This window comes from Pelobates fuscus, chromosome 1 (assembly GCF_036172605.1).
Source record: "Pelobates fuscus isolate aPelFus1 chromosome 1, aPelFus1.pri, whole genome shotgun sequence".
Lineage (NCBI taxonomy): Eukaryota > Metazoa > Chordata > Amphibia > Anura > Pelobatidae > Pelobates > Pelobates fuscus.
Window position 1 is genome coordinate 174207116 of NC_086317.1, and position 15045 is coordinate 174222160.

At 43.7% G+C, this 15045-nt stretch overlaps 1 protein-coding gene across 1 annotated transcript in view; it reads right to left on the minus strand.

Annotated features, from left to right (window-relative positions):
- Nucleotides 1-15045, minus strand: part of AATF (apoptosis antagonizing transcription factor) — a 156075-nt gene that overhangs the window by 134250 nt on the left and 6780 nt on the right. Inside the window, exon 4 of the mRNA XM_063444396.1 lies at nt 1729-1866. Coding sequence (XP_063300466.1) covers nt 1729-1866 — 138 coding nt within the window. The remainder of the gene's footprint in view (nt 1-1728; nt 1867-15045) is intronic.

Sequence of the window (15045 nt, forward strand, 5' to 3'; positions counted from 1 at the left end):
AAACGCAAATTGGGGTTAATTTGCACTGTCCTATTATAGTTACTTTCCTAATGTATAATTAGAAATCACTAGCACAAAACTGGTGCTGGGACTGCATCACAATCTATATATCACCTCTTCAAGAACAATTCTAGTGCATCACACTAAAAAAAATGGGGGAAGAGAGCATAGAAAGTTCCAAGAGATTTCATAACAAACAAACATACGTGCATTTAAAATTATTTTTTTTTTTTGCAAAGTCCATTTGGAAACAAGCTTGCAATACATTTTTATTTAAAGAGTTTGCGAAATATGTCTTAAGCAAGTTGTTCACAGGATATATGTCATAAAGAATAGTATCTATGCCTATTGCACTAATATGATTGAAATGGTTATTTAATAGGCAGTAAATGAAGTGAATCTTATTGCTGAAACATTTATTTTTCTCAAACAAACGGCAAGTAATCTGTAATACACACTACAGTGTTTTCAAAATTTGTTCCTTACAATAGATTTTACCAATGAATTATCCGTGGTCCTTATATTTAAGTTTTACAGTGAGTGTCATAATTTCCAATAATGTGAAATAACACCGTTCAGTGCTGTACAACAACTACAGAAAACATTAAGAATAAATCCATGGCAACATAGAAGAAAAAAAAAATGCAGTCAGGTGGATCAAATAATATACTCTGACCAATCCTAATATGCAAGAGAACAACCTCTGTCTCTGATGGGGCAGTATAGACACATTCAGACAGACAGACAGACAGACAGACGCAATATGACATCAAATCGCACGGACATAAAAGGGACACTATAGGCCCTCAGACCACTTCAGCTTGTTGAGGTTGTCTAGGTGCAGTCCCTTTTGCACTTAAAGTTGCAATGAAAGCACTGCAGTTTCTCTGAAACTGGTTGTTTAGCATTGCAGAACTAAGTCTGCCTCCAATAGTTGTCTACCAGACAGCCACTGGAGGCGCTTCCTTGAATGTAACGGTCCTTTGGGTCGGTATCTGACGTTGGATGTCCTCACGCTCAGCATGAGGACATGCAGCGTCAGATTTTCCCCCGTAGAAAAGCACTGATTCAACGTTTTCCGATGGGGAGGTCTAATGCGCGTGCGCCACTTTTGCCTGCACGTCGCGTGACTTTGGAGGGGGAGGAGCAACGACCCACCGCCCAGAGACATCGGTGCTGGGAAAAGGGGAGTAATAAGTAAATAAATAAGGATGGGTGTGGGGGATTTGCGGAGGTAGCAATAGAGCCAGGAATACATAGCTGTATTTCTGGCACTATAGTATCCCTTTAACATAGACATGCAGAAAAGCAAGAGAACCAGGAGGCTGTGTCTGTTCAGGTAGCTAACCGTTTCCCAGCTACAAACTAGGCAAGCAGCCAAGTTAGGCAAATGTGAGGCTGTTTATATTAAAAGGGGCAGTCTAAGCACCATAACCACTAAAGACAGCTGTACAAAAAGATTTCATATCAAGCTGCCCTTTTGCATCAATGCGAAACCAAAACAGCTGAGCTCTATCAAGGCAAAACTAATACTTGATCACACAATCATACTGAATATTTATTATTTCTGGATGGTTCCAAAATGTTCCTAGAGTTCTGAGTCAAAATGTGGCATGGTACATTTTGGGGGGATATTTCAGATAATGAAAACTACCACTTGTACAATAACAAGAGATTTCTTTTAAAGTGTAAAACAGCATTATAAAACAATAAAAAATAAAGTCTTACTATTCTTTAGTGAGGTTGAGAATTCAGAGCCCCCTTCCTTTTTAAACATTGCAAATGTGTCTGGCTGCGGAAGTTGATTAGCCAACAGAAGTGCTTTCTGTATTTTTATCCGCCCTTCCAAAAGTTGGTCCCATAAAGCTAAGAAGAGAAAATGACAACAAAAAATTAAAAATCACTTAAAAATGCATCAAGTCAGTTTAGCAACGTCATGATCCTCAATAAAATTTAGTTTTACAATTATAAGTAGGCAATTTAAAAATCAGCATCATAACTCTGGGTTTTTATTGAGGAGTAATGAACATCTATTGAATTTCTAATTGGTGACATTATTAGAGAGACCAAAGAATCAACTAAACTCAATGATATATTATAATATTATGTAACTTGATAAAGTGCAAACATTTAATGTGACTATGCAACTTAACTTCTAAATGAATACTCTGGGTGAACACTTACTTGCCTATTATACATGTGCATAATAGGTTATCTGTGATTAACTGAAAGAATCTACACAGTCTAGAGAATGCTTAAAGCGATTCCTCTCCTCTCCCTCTCTCAGGATCTACTCTTCATCTCTTTCTGCTCTAGTTTTCGTTCGAACAAAAGACAAAGTAGGGACTATTTGTCTTATGGAGGTTTCCAACGCCTGACCCGCGAAGCCTCCTTTCACTCTTCCAGAACGTCAGGTCATTTAGACAGAACGCCCGCAAAATGACCAAATTGCATCTTGCAGCTGTTTACTAGATAGCTCCCTAATACCGTGGGAATTAGGGAGTTATCTACTAGGGATCGACCGATTATCGGTTTTACCGATATAATCGGCCGATATTCGGTATTTTCGGCAATATCGGTATCGGCCAATAGGGATACCGATATTGCCGATAATACCTCCCAGGACCGCCAGGCTCATTACAAGCCCGGCGGTCCTGGTGGGGCGGGCAGCAAGCGTTTACTCACCTCCCAGCAGCTCCTCCAGCTCCCCAGTGTAAATCTCGCGAGACCCGCGGCCAGCTCTCACGGCCGCGGGTCTCGCGAGATTTACACATGGGAGCTGGAGGAGCTGCTGGGAGGTGAGTAAACGCTTGCTGCCCCTCCTCCCACAGCTAAGCCAATGCCACTGGACCACCAGGGATTAACATATCTTCCCTCCCTGGCAAGGCAACAAGTAGGGAGGGGGACAACAAGAAACTAATAATAATAAATATATATATATATATATATAAAAGAATTAATATAAAAATAAAAAAAATTTAATAAAAAATGCCCCCTCACACATACACTCTTATTATACACATGCACTACACAAACACACTGTGTATATAATTCAGTGTGTTTGTATAGTGTGTGTATAATAATGTGTGTTTGTATAGTGTGTGTTTATAATAATGCAGTGTGTGTTTGTATAGTGTGTGTGTATAATGCACACTACACAAACACACTGCATTATAAACACACACACACACACACACACACTATACAAACACACTGCATTAGACACACACACACTATACAAACACACTGCATTATATACACACACACACTATACAAACACACTACAAACACACTGCATTATATACACACACACTACAAACACACTGCATTATATACACACATTATACAAACACACTGCATTATACACACACTATACAAACACTGCATTATATAAACACTGCATTATATACACAGTGTTTGTGTAGTGTGTTTATATAATTCAGTGTCTTTGTGTAGTGTGTTTATATAATTCAGTGTGTGTTTGTGTAGTGTGTTTATATAATGCACACTACACACACACTCTGCATTATATACATACACTATACATTATATAAACACACTACATTCCTTATACACACACACTACACAAACACGCACACTTTGCATTTAGTATATACAGCATTCACTTTACACACACACTGCATTCACTTTACGCACACTACCTACACACTACACAAACACTCTGCTTTCATTATATACACACTAGACAAATACACAATACACACTGCATCCACTACACACACTAGACAAATACACACTGTATCCACTACACACACACTACACAAACACTACACAAACACTACATCCACTACACAAACATACACAGCTCCCCTGTCTAAGCACACTGCATCCACTACACGTGGCATGTATATTTTGTGCATTTACCTTTAGAAATAGTTTTTATTTTCCAAAATGGTAAATGTACAGAATATCGGCAAATTATATCGGCTATCGGCCTAAAAGTTCACAGAATATCGGTATCGGTATCGGCTCTAAAAAATCAATATCGGTCGATCCCTATTATCTACCAAAAGTCTGAAAGACCTAAATTGATCTTTCAGCCAAATTTACTAGTACTAAGCAAAGAGTATTAGTTAAAAAAAAAAACCCAAAAAAACAACCCTAGTATCCCCCCTCCCGAGCCCCACGAGAGGGGGGCTATTAAACTGAAGGGGGGACATAGCATCCCCACCTCCCCCACCCCTGAGCGGCAGGTAGGGGCCCTAAATAACATGGGGGGGGGAGGGGAAGAGACCTATTGTCCTTTACTTAGGATTAGTAAATTTACAGTGGAAATTGGGGAGTTATTTACTAAGCGGCTGCAAGATGCAGCAGCGGCACGAATAGGATCAGAGTTTCGTTCCTATGAATGAAATTCCGATACAAAGTCCCGAATTGCATCCTAACACGAATGGAGAAAATGTTCTCATTTTGTTAGGACGCAATTCGGTAGTTTCCCGGGCCTTCTGTCTAAATGACAGGACGTTTGGGAAAAGTGAAAGGAGACTTCGCGGGAACACTGAGGAAAGGTGAGAATTGTGGGAAAATTGCTCTGACCACCGGAAAGGAAGCACACTTTACTCCTCCGCTGGTCAGAGATGGCCAGGCGTAGGAAACCTCCATAAGAAAAATAGTCCCTACTTTGTCTTACGTTTTAACGAAAACTAGAGCAGACCGGAAGAAATGAAGAACAGAACCTAAAGAGAGGTTAAAAAAACAAAAACAAAAAAAAACATTTTAAACATTTACCTATTTGCAGCACCACCCCCTACGATGTCAATGCAAGGATGAACCTAATGCACATGTGCAGCAAGCGCCTAGGGCACATCAGGCCTTCCTAATAGGAAACCATTAAATCAGTGCTTTCATAGTCTGGTAGACAGCCACTAGAGGCGGTCTCAACTCTGCAATGTAAACAGTGCAGTTTGTCTAAAAGTGTAATATTTTCAGCTGCAGGATTAAGGGGACAGCAACACTGCACCCATGAGATAAAGTGGCCTGGGTGCCTATTTAGGGTGTCCCCAGTCCCACATTTTGTGGGTCTGTCCGGGGCCCGGGCACCTTTATTCCGGGACAACGTAATGTCTCGAAATGAGCTGGGCCCCATATTAGTGAAGAGTGGGCCCGCTGGCTTCCCTAGTATGCCAGCGCCGGGGGCCCCCATTTGCTGCCCGCCGGTGGAGATGTGTGAGCGGCAACCCTCCCCTCCCAGCGCTGTGAGCAAGTGAGGTCACACACGATAATGTCACTCCCTCCCAGTCTTCTTTGCAGACGGCTGCGCGGGAGCCAAGAAAGACCATGTCCAGGTAAGTGGAATGATGGAGGGGGGTTAAATCTTTATCATGGACTCACTAGTACTACTAGTGATTCCATGATAAAGATTTCACCCCCTTCCTCTCAGTGATGCAGTAGTGCTGACATGAAATGGGGGAATAGACATGAAATGGGGTGTGGAGAGGGGGGGGGGGGAATGGACATACAATATGGGGGTGAGGGGGTGGATATGAAATGGGGGGTGTACATGAAATATGGGGGGAAGGAAGCTAAAACCCACGCTATGCCGTTGTGTCCAGTGTGTAGAGAGGGTCCGGAAGGGGCAAGGAAGTGTGCCTGAATGGCATTTGTGGTCACCCTATGCCTAGTGTCCCTTTAAACCTATAAGAGACAATGTGCCCCTTCTGTAAATTAATATCACACACAAGTGCATAAAAATGGGAAAAAGCAAGTTATAAATTGAATGACAAAGTGTTTATGATGAAACATTGAAGAGAATACAAGCTTTTAAGAATGAAGAAAAAAAGTTCAGATTTCCAACAGCTTCAAAAGACAGCCACATCTGGGCATTGGCCAAAATTAGAAATCATGTAATTAAACAGAGAGAGTATCTGAACCATGGGGCGGTACATTATGTATGGAGAGACAGCAGGGCTACTTGTCAAACCTGCCAGGATATGTTGGCTGCAGAGAATGAATGGTTTAATTTTTTTTAAAACAATTACCTACCAAAGACACCTTCAAAACGAAAAAGAAAGAAAAGAAAATACATTTTGAGTAACTAAGCTTTTAAACTGTAATCCTAATGTATACAAAACATCTTTAGTTTCCACAACAAAGGCAGTGATGCTCTTGGAATACAGTTTCAGAAACCACAACCACTTATGTTAGTTCATGCATGATTCTGTATTTGTGTTCAATTAATTAATTTGACACTTATTTAATCAGTTAAAGGACCACTATAGGCACCGAGACCACTTCAGCTACGTTTACACTGCAGGGTAATCCAGCCTCTAGTTGCTGTCTCCATAAGAGCAACTAGAGGCGCTTCCACGATTTACACTGCGTAAATCACACTTATTTGACGCTGGACGTCCTCACAGACCTTCTGTGTCAAAAAAAGATACCCATAGGAAAGCACTGTGTATATTTTGCATTGAGTAATGCTTTCCTACGGGCGTGTTTGAATGCACGCTCGCCTCTGGCCGTGCATGCGCATTCCGCTCCAGACGGAACCGGACGTCAGCAGGGGAGGAGAGGTCACCAGCGCTGAGGGAGCCTGGCGCTGGATTAAGATAAGTGGCTGAAGGGTTTTAACCCCTTCAGCGCCGAGGTAAGGGGGCCCCGAGGGAGGGGGGCACTCCAAGAGCCTATAGTGCCAGAAAAACTGGTTTGTTTTCCCTGGCACTACAGGATCCCTTTAACCCCTTAAGGACCAAACTTCTGGAATAAAAGGGAATCATGACGTGTCACACACGTCATGTGTCCTTAAGGGGTTAAGAGAATATGTGGTGATGTCAGCACAGTTCCATGGCAAGCTAAGATGAGCTCTTGGAATAGCAGATTCTGCGTATGCACAGATATGTGAAACCAATGCACGAGCATAAATAGACTTTGCCATTCATAAGTATTAATCAAACTTAGACCTTTCCACATTTTGTATGGTCGCAACATAGAATTAAATTGCCTTTTATGAGTATATTTACCATTTGATTTATGTACCACTGTGGAAGATAAAAGGTTACTCCAGGCACCATGACCACTTCAGTAATTTGAAGTGATCATTATATGGAGATAAGCGTTTCACTTTGAATGTGATTAAACCCTCTGCTGTCGGAGGTGTTAAAGGGGAATCATTAGCCAGGGACAAGAGTTCCATGCTGGATAATGTCAATTCTCATTGACTGGCTGAAAGCAGGATTGGCATCCATTGATTGACTGAGCCCAGCAGGACGCAGATAAGAGGGAAAACCTTTACAAAAAGGTCTACCCCCCCCCATCAGTTTCGAACAGGGCCAGGATACCCCTACCAGTGGCCTGTAGTGGTTATGATGGTTGGAGTTACCATTTAAAAATAAATATACACACATACTTTGCTGCTATAAAACCCTTACTGCAACAAAATTAATTGTATTACATGACAGGAGGCTTCATATTTTGCATTACCGTATATACTCGAGTATAAGCCGACCCGAATATAAGCCGAGGCCCCTAATTTTACCCCAAAAAACTGGGAAAACTTATTGACTCGAGTATAAGACTAGGGTGGGAAATGCAGCAGCTGCTGGTAAATTTCTAAATAAAATTAGATCCTTAAAAAATTATATTAATTGAATATTTATTTACAGTGTGTGTATATAATGAATGCAGTGTGTGTATGAGAATGCAGTGTGTGTATGAGAATGCAGTGTGTATGAGAATGCAGTGTGTGTGTATGAGAATGCAGTGTGTGTGTATGAGAATGCAGTGTGTGTGTATGAGAATGCAGTGTGTGTGTATGAATGCAGTGTGTGTGTATGAATGCAGTGTGTGTGTGTATGAGAATGCAGTGTGTGTGTGTATGAGAATGCAGTGTGTATGAGTGCAGTGTGTGTATGAGTGCTGTGTGTATATGAATGCAGTGTGTGTGTATGAGAATGCTGTGTGTATGAATGCAGTGTGTGTGTGTATGAATGCAGTGTGTGTGTGTATGAGTGCAGTGTGTGTGTATGAGTGCAGTGTGTGTGTGTATGAGTGCAGTGTGTGTGTGTATGAGTGCAGTGTGTGTGTGTATGAGTGCAGTGTGTGTGTGTATGAGTGCAGTGTGTGTATGAGTGCAGTGTGTGTGTGTATGAGTGCAGTGTGTGTGTGTATGAGTGCAGTGTGTGTGTATGAGTGCAGTGTGTGTGTGTGTATGAGTGCAGTGTGTGTGTGTGTGTGTATGAGTGCAGTGTGTGTGTATGAGTGCAGTGTGTGTGTGTGTATGAGTGCAGTGTGTGTGTGTGTATGAGTGCAGTGTGTGTATGAATGCAGTGTGTGTATGAGTGCAGTGTGTGTGTGTGTATGAGTGCAGTGTGTGTGTGTGTGTGTAATGCAGAGTGTGATGCAGAGCCTTGGTGGGGGGTGGGCATTTTTATTTTTTATTATTTTAATATTTTTTTTGTTTCATTACATTTTTTTATTATTATTATTTTTTTATTTTATTATAATTTTTTATTTAATTATTATTTTTATTTTATTATTTTTATTATTATTGCTATATATAAATTTTTTCGTCCCCCCTCCCTGCTTGCTAGCTGGCCAGGGAGGGGGGCTCTCCTTCCCTGGTGGTCCAGTGGATGGGCACTGTGTAGGAGGGGGCTGTGGGGGCTGCAGAGAGATGTTACTTACCTTTCCTGCAGCTCCTGTCAGCTCTCTCCTCCTCCGCCGGTCCGTTCAGCACCTTGGTCAGCTCCCAGTGTAAATCTCGCGAGAGCCGTGGCTCTCGCGAGATTTACACTGTGAGCTGACAGAAGAGCTGAACGGACCGGCGGAGGAGGAGAGAGCTGACAGGAGCTGCAGGAGAGGTAAGTAACGCTCTCTGCAGCCCCCACAGCCCCTGTCTGTATTATGGCAATGCAAATTGCCATAATACAGACAATTGACTCGAGTATAAGCCGAGTTGGGGTTTTTCAGCACAAAAAATGTGCTGAAAAACTCTGCTTATACTCGAGTATATACGGTAACTTCCTTTACTACTCCAATAGCAGCAAAGAACATATAAAAACAAATGACCAATATGAGACATGCAGAGCATATATCAAGCCCCTCCCACTGAGGCATTTCCTCTTTGTCCCTCCCGGAGAATTATTTTGCCGTGCTAAAAAAACGCTTGTGCTGTGCTCCTACACAGCAAAAGCGTTTTAGCCAATCAGGTGATGAGGGCTGCCGCGAGCTTCACGGCTATCCTGATCACCTCAGATTTTAAAATGGCAACGTTGATGGAGGACTCCATTTCTGTGTCTGCCACAGATATGGTGAATGTCTCTCCTAGATACAGCCCCAGTAGTGTTAGAATGCTCTGTAACGGAGCTTCCTGAACCCTGGTTGTGTAACCCCGGTTGGGTACCTCCGCCGACAGATGCTCCTAGTGCTTACCGAGGGCTCCAAGCACTTCTCCAGACACCACAAGTACGGCAGACCCCACGAACCGCTGCTTGGTTGGGGTCTCGCAGTCTCGTACCCACCCTGGACCTACAACAAGGCTCCAGGTTCCAGTGGGTAAACCTCTCTTCCTTCAGAGAGCGTAGAAGGAACGGCTCTTACAAGAGCTAGTGATTATCCAAGGGAGTATGATGATAATAGCAATCCCTTGTAGTGATATAGCAATTCCCCCAAACAAGAGACAAGACTCTAGATTGAGGGTGAAGTAGAACAGAAGGTTTAATGGTACACGTTGGCTTTATATACAGTTCCTCAGGCCAGAGGCACAACCCCCTGGACCTGATGGAGCGCCGCATTACAAAACGGTACAGACAAATAAGAATATAACAATGTCAGACACTCTCCCATACAGTACACAATCCCTCCCCTCTGCCTGTGATATAATTAAGGTAGATAATGTACTAACTTAATTTTTCCCAGGCAGAAAAACCACACATTTATAAAAAGTCCAATAAGTACCCCAAAACATAACATCCCCTGATAGCCCTGATCTGGGTGAACAACATATCCAAAAATCACCCAGATCAGAGCAGGGGTTTAGGAAATTCCTGGGAGTCTCTTTTGACCGACCGCATGCATGGTTTCATGTCCAAAACTGTTCCAGAGAATCAAGGCTTGCTGCCGGTCTAGTTCGGTAGTTTGCAAACCAACAAAAACTACCGAACGGAGTCAATAGTCTTACCCTGGAGCTTGTTCCTTTCAAGTAGACGAATGATCTCACCGAACAGTGCCCTTCTAAGCTGAATAGAAACGAACGCAGGCGATGATTGAAGTCCAGCGGTGTCCGGGAGTTTCTGTTTCCAATTTTAGTTCCATGAGATTCATGCCCAAACACTGCTGCCTGCGTTAATGCGAACAAGATGGCCGCCACCTTGTGGTTGTTCATAGGAATCGTGGCCACCCAGACAAACAATTAGAAAACTGCGGTGAGAAACGTTCCAAGTTGTTAATAGGTGTTAACAAGCTCCAGGGTGGTCTTGGTTCGTGCGGTTGTTCGGTAAACGAACCATATGGTCCCAATTGCACAAACAGAGCCTGTTTGAAGTGCATTAACCAGTTCAATTTCAGGGACCATTGTCACAGGGTAAAAGGCTGGCATGTAGTCCCCTCCAAAAACCAGTTGCGAGGTCACTTTCGCCACAGGCTCCATAAGAGAGCCTTCCTTGCCAGGCACCTATCCTCTTCACCTTCTGAGGATATACTTACTCAGCAAGCACACTTTCGTCACCATGGGGAAAGGTCAAGACCCCCAGGCAGTAGCAGAGGAGCCCATACCAGACATGGCTCATCAGGAAACCGAAGACTGATGCGGTCACGTAAGTGGTATACCTCACATCCCTCAAAATTGGTTTACAACTCCCTCTCATTCAGTTTCCTTTGCAGAGTTAAGCTCTGGGTAGAGAGGTAAATCCAGTTCTAGATTCCTCTCTTTCCCAGGGATTAGCTCATGATAAAATACAATTGGCAGATTTGTCAATTTCAGGTTGGATCAGTCCCTTGCTCCCTATTCCAAAATCAGACGGCACGTGGAGACCAGTACTAAATGTCAAGGCTTTGAATGCTTTCCTAAAGAGGAAAAGATTCAGGATGGTAGGTTTAACAGACCTCCCAGGCCTAGTGCAGAAAAATATCTTCTGCATAAATTTAGACCTCAAAGATGCTTTCCATTCAGTTCCTATCGCTATGAAACACAGGCGCTGGAAGGAACAGATAAATCACTGAACTGTAATGGCGTTTGGCCTATCAAACGCACCTTAGACATTTTCCAGGATCATGAAAGCTATTCTATCCCACGTCATGCATAGAGGATTTCTATGCCCTTCTTGCTTAGACGACATCCTGTTGTTGGATCCAGAGGAAGATGCTCTTGTTCAGCAGAGAGATTACCTAATTTCCTTATTAGAGTATCTGAGGTTTATTGTAAATTTTCAAAAATCCAGTCCCTACTCGGAATATCCTATTTTCTGGTTTCATGCTGAACACTATGGATATGACCTTAGGTGGGAAAAAATAAATCTTAGCTCGGTTAACTTCAGCTCTTTTAAAATACAGATGGTCCCTAAAAGAAATAGCAAAGACTATTGGGAGGCCGATAGCTTTAACACTGGGTTACGATGCTTCCACCTTGCTGTGCAGATGAAGTACCCATCACGCCAGCCAGGCCTGGGTCGCCAGAAGAATCCCTTACCCACTCTACCCCATGTCCCTGAGATCTTGGACTATCCCAAAAATGGCAGCCGAACTTAGACTCAGGGGTATACCCTTTTCAGCCACTGCTAGAAAGCTTTACAGACTTTTGACGTCTCAGGCCAGCGAACCTAGACCTGGCACTAGCTTCAGGGGCTGTCTACCGGCACCTCCAATTGTACACAAGAAACCTTGTCAGCTATTCTGGCCAATCTCCAAACCATGAGTAGTAGACTGCGGAAAGTGGAACCTGCCATAGCCACCCCAGGTGACCTACCAGGCCATTCAGGCCCTCCTCTGGCAGTCCCTATTTTGTCGACTTCACCACTCCACTGACTGTGCCCTTGTGAAGCAGACCCTTCCACTTCTCACCACTCCTTTACCCCACACTCTAGACAAGAAGACGGACAGAGGGACAAGCTGGGCAGACCCATTGCGTTTCTGGGCAAGACGCAGGTGTGCAATAATTTTAACGCTGGTGCATGCAGCTTCAGCGCATGTCGGTTGTTGCACGTCTGCTCCATTTGCTTCAGAGCGCATATAAAGACCATGTGCCCGGCTCGACTGTCACCTAAAAAATGACTGACCGAGGTCAACATAGATATTGTTGCTTACTACCTATGCTCCCACCCAGCAAGGCATTTGGTAGGTTACTTGGTGTAGGTTCTCTCTCAGGGTTTTCACACGGGCCTCATCACCATCCCCCACAGGCACGCTCGAATGCCCTAGCCCGTTCTCAGCTGCTAACGACCCTCTTACAGTGGATCATCTACTGTCCACAGAAACTAAAGCAGGCTTCATGATTAGCCCTTTCACTGTATTCCTGTTTTCATCCTGGCGAACTAACCCCATTGGCATAGCCGTGCACAAATACTCTAATAAAAAAAGATTATTGACCTCTCTGCACCTCATTCTTCTTCTGTCCCTAGCATAAACTCTCACATACCCGCTGAGGAGTTTTCACTACACTATACAAAAATCGATGACGCTATGCAAGCCATTATCACCGCAGGCAGCAAGGCATGGTTGAGTAAGACCGACAACACTAACGCCTTCAAGCTACTACCCATTCACCCCTCACTTTGGCACTTACACGGTGTGAAATGGCGGGACAGGTATTTTTCTACCCGGCTCACTTTTGGGTCAAGGAGCAGCCCTAAGCTGTTTGACATTTTCGTTGAAACGCTCGGTTGGCTGCTCTTAAACATAGTTAGGTGTCCATCTGTTATCCACTATTTGGACAATTTCTTCTTGTTATAACCGGGGTCACACACACACACACCAAGTAGCATTCACAACAGCCCTCTTCACTACACTAGGGGTACCCCTGCCACCAAGTAAAACGCTTGGACCCTCTACCAACTGGTTTTCTTGGGCATGGTTTTGGACACAGTATCCTTCCAAGCCAGCCTACCACCCGAGAAATTGACCCGCATTAGGGCCGAAATCGGTCTATTCCTGGGGAATGATACATGCACCAGGACGGGACTCCAGTCCTTATTGGGGTCCCTTAACTTTGCGATGCAGATCATTCGACAGGGCAAATCTTTCGTCTCTAGGTTCCTGTGTTTACTCCATGGGGTGTCCGACTCCTGCCCAATTACTTTGGATGGTCCCGCCAGAGCTGATCTGCACATGTGGTAAAATTTCTTGGCCGAATGGAATGGAGTCTATCTGTTCATACCTCCACTATCCGAGCTTTCACCTACTATTTACACAGACGCAGCAGCACACACCGGGTTTGCTGCCATTTTTGGCAACCACTGGTTTAGGGATAACTGGCCCACTGAGACAGATGCCTTGCCGGCCTTTAGAGAAACATCCTCATTGTTCGAGATTTACCCCATAGTGGCGGTCACCCATACATGGGGTCATCTCTGGACTGGCAAGGCAGAAAAATGCTACTCAGACAACTCAGCAGCCTGTGAAATTATAAACATTGGGCGGTCCTCCTCTCTTACCATTATGAGGCTGGTCCGCAAGATGACTTGGATGGCAGCAACCGCTCAGTTTTACCATGTCTGCATTCACATTCCTGGTATCCGTAACACAGCTGCTGACGTTCTTTCCCGCTTTCATTTTCAGGTTTTCTTCCAGGCACTCCCCATGGCCCACCACCTACCATCCAGGATACCACCTTTTCACGAGCTAATCATGGACTAACTGAGCTACAAGTCACGCTCAGGCACTTACGCACTCTCACCCAACACCACTACCACTTACGCTAGGGCCCTGACTATTTTCAATAAGTTCACTGCAGAGTTTCACTTGTAAGGAGACTTCTCCATTACAATCATGGTGGCTTTTGCCTCCTTCTGTCACCTACACCTCAAATGATCCCATAATACTATTAAGCTTTACCTCACAGGGGTACAAAACCAGGGAGAGCTTTGTCAAGCTTTCAGAAGTTTAGCTTTGTAACTTGCAATAAAGTGTGTTTTCCTTGAATCCTCCTGTAACAGAAACTTCCGTTAATGGACGCTTCCTATCTTGCGCCGAGGACCACAAGCACCGCACCAGACACCACAACCGCCGTAGCTTAACTGGAGCCTCGCCATCTTCTGTCCACCCTGGATGAGCTTCTGTCCTCCAGGACCGTGTGGGGAAGACCTCTCCTCCAGGAGAGCGTATCAGGAACAAGCTCTTAAAAGAGCTAAGTGATTAAAGCTCAAGGGAGTATGCAGAGCATAGCAATCCCCAGTGTGATTATAGCAGCTCCCTCCAATAACGAGACAAGGCTACGTATTGAGGGTCAAACAGGATCTCATTTACTTGGCACCAAAGGGCCTTCTTTTATGCAGGTTTTCCCTACATAGGACCACCCTCAGGGTTTTACAGAACAACCAATAACACACGTACATTACAGAAAACACTCCCAGCAATTATACACAAAATCCTCCCCCTCTGCCTGTGATATAATTATGGTACACAATGGGTTAACATAATTATCACAAGCAGGAAAAATACAGTTTTTATACATGTACTATAACTTTAAAACCACACATCCAATTTTCATAAAACACATATTAATCAGCATACTTGAAATATGAACATACTCAAAAATCATGCAAATCCTTCCATTAGTTAAAAAGTTAGTCGGAAGTCCTTTGTGACAGAACATTTTCCTGCCCAAAACAGTTCCATAGATTTGGGCTGTGCGGTCGGTCAATTTCACACTGAAAAAATGACTACCGTAGATACTCGTGTATAAGTCGATCTCATGTATAAGTCGTGTGCAGTTTTGTGACCAACAATTGTGAAATATGCTATGCCTCGTGGATAAGTCGAGGGTAAAACTTGGGGCTGTGATTTTTATAATTATATATACACACATACATACAAACACACACACACACTCATACAATCAGCATTATACACACACTGCATTATATACACACACTC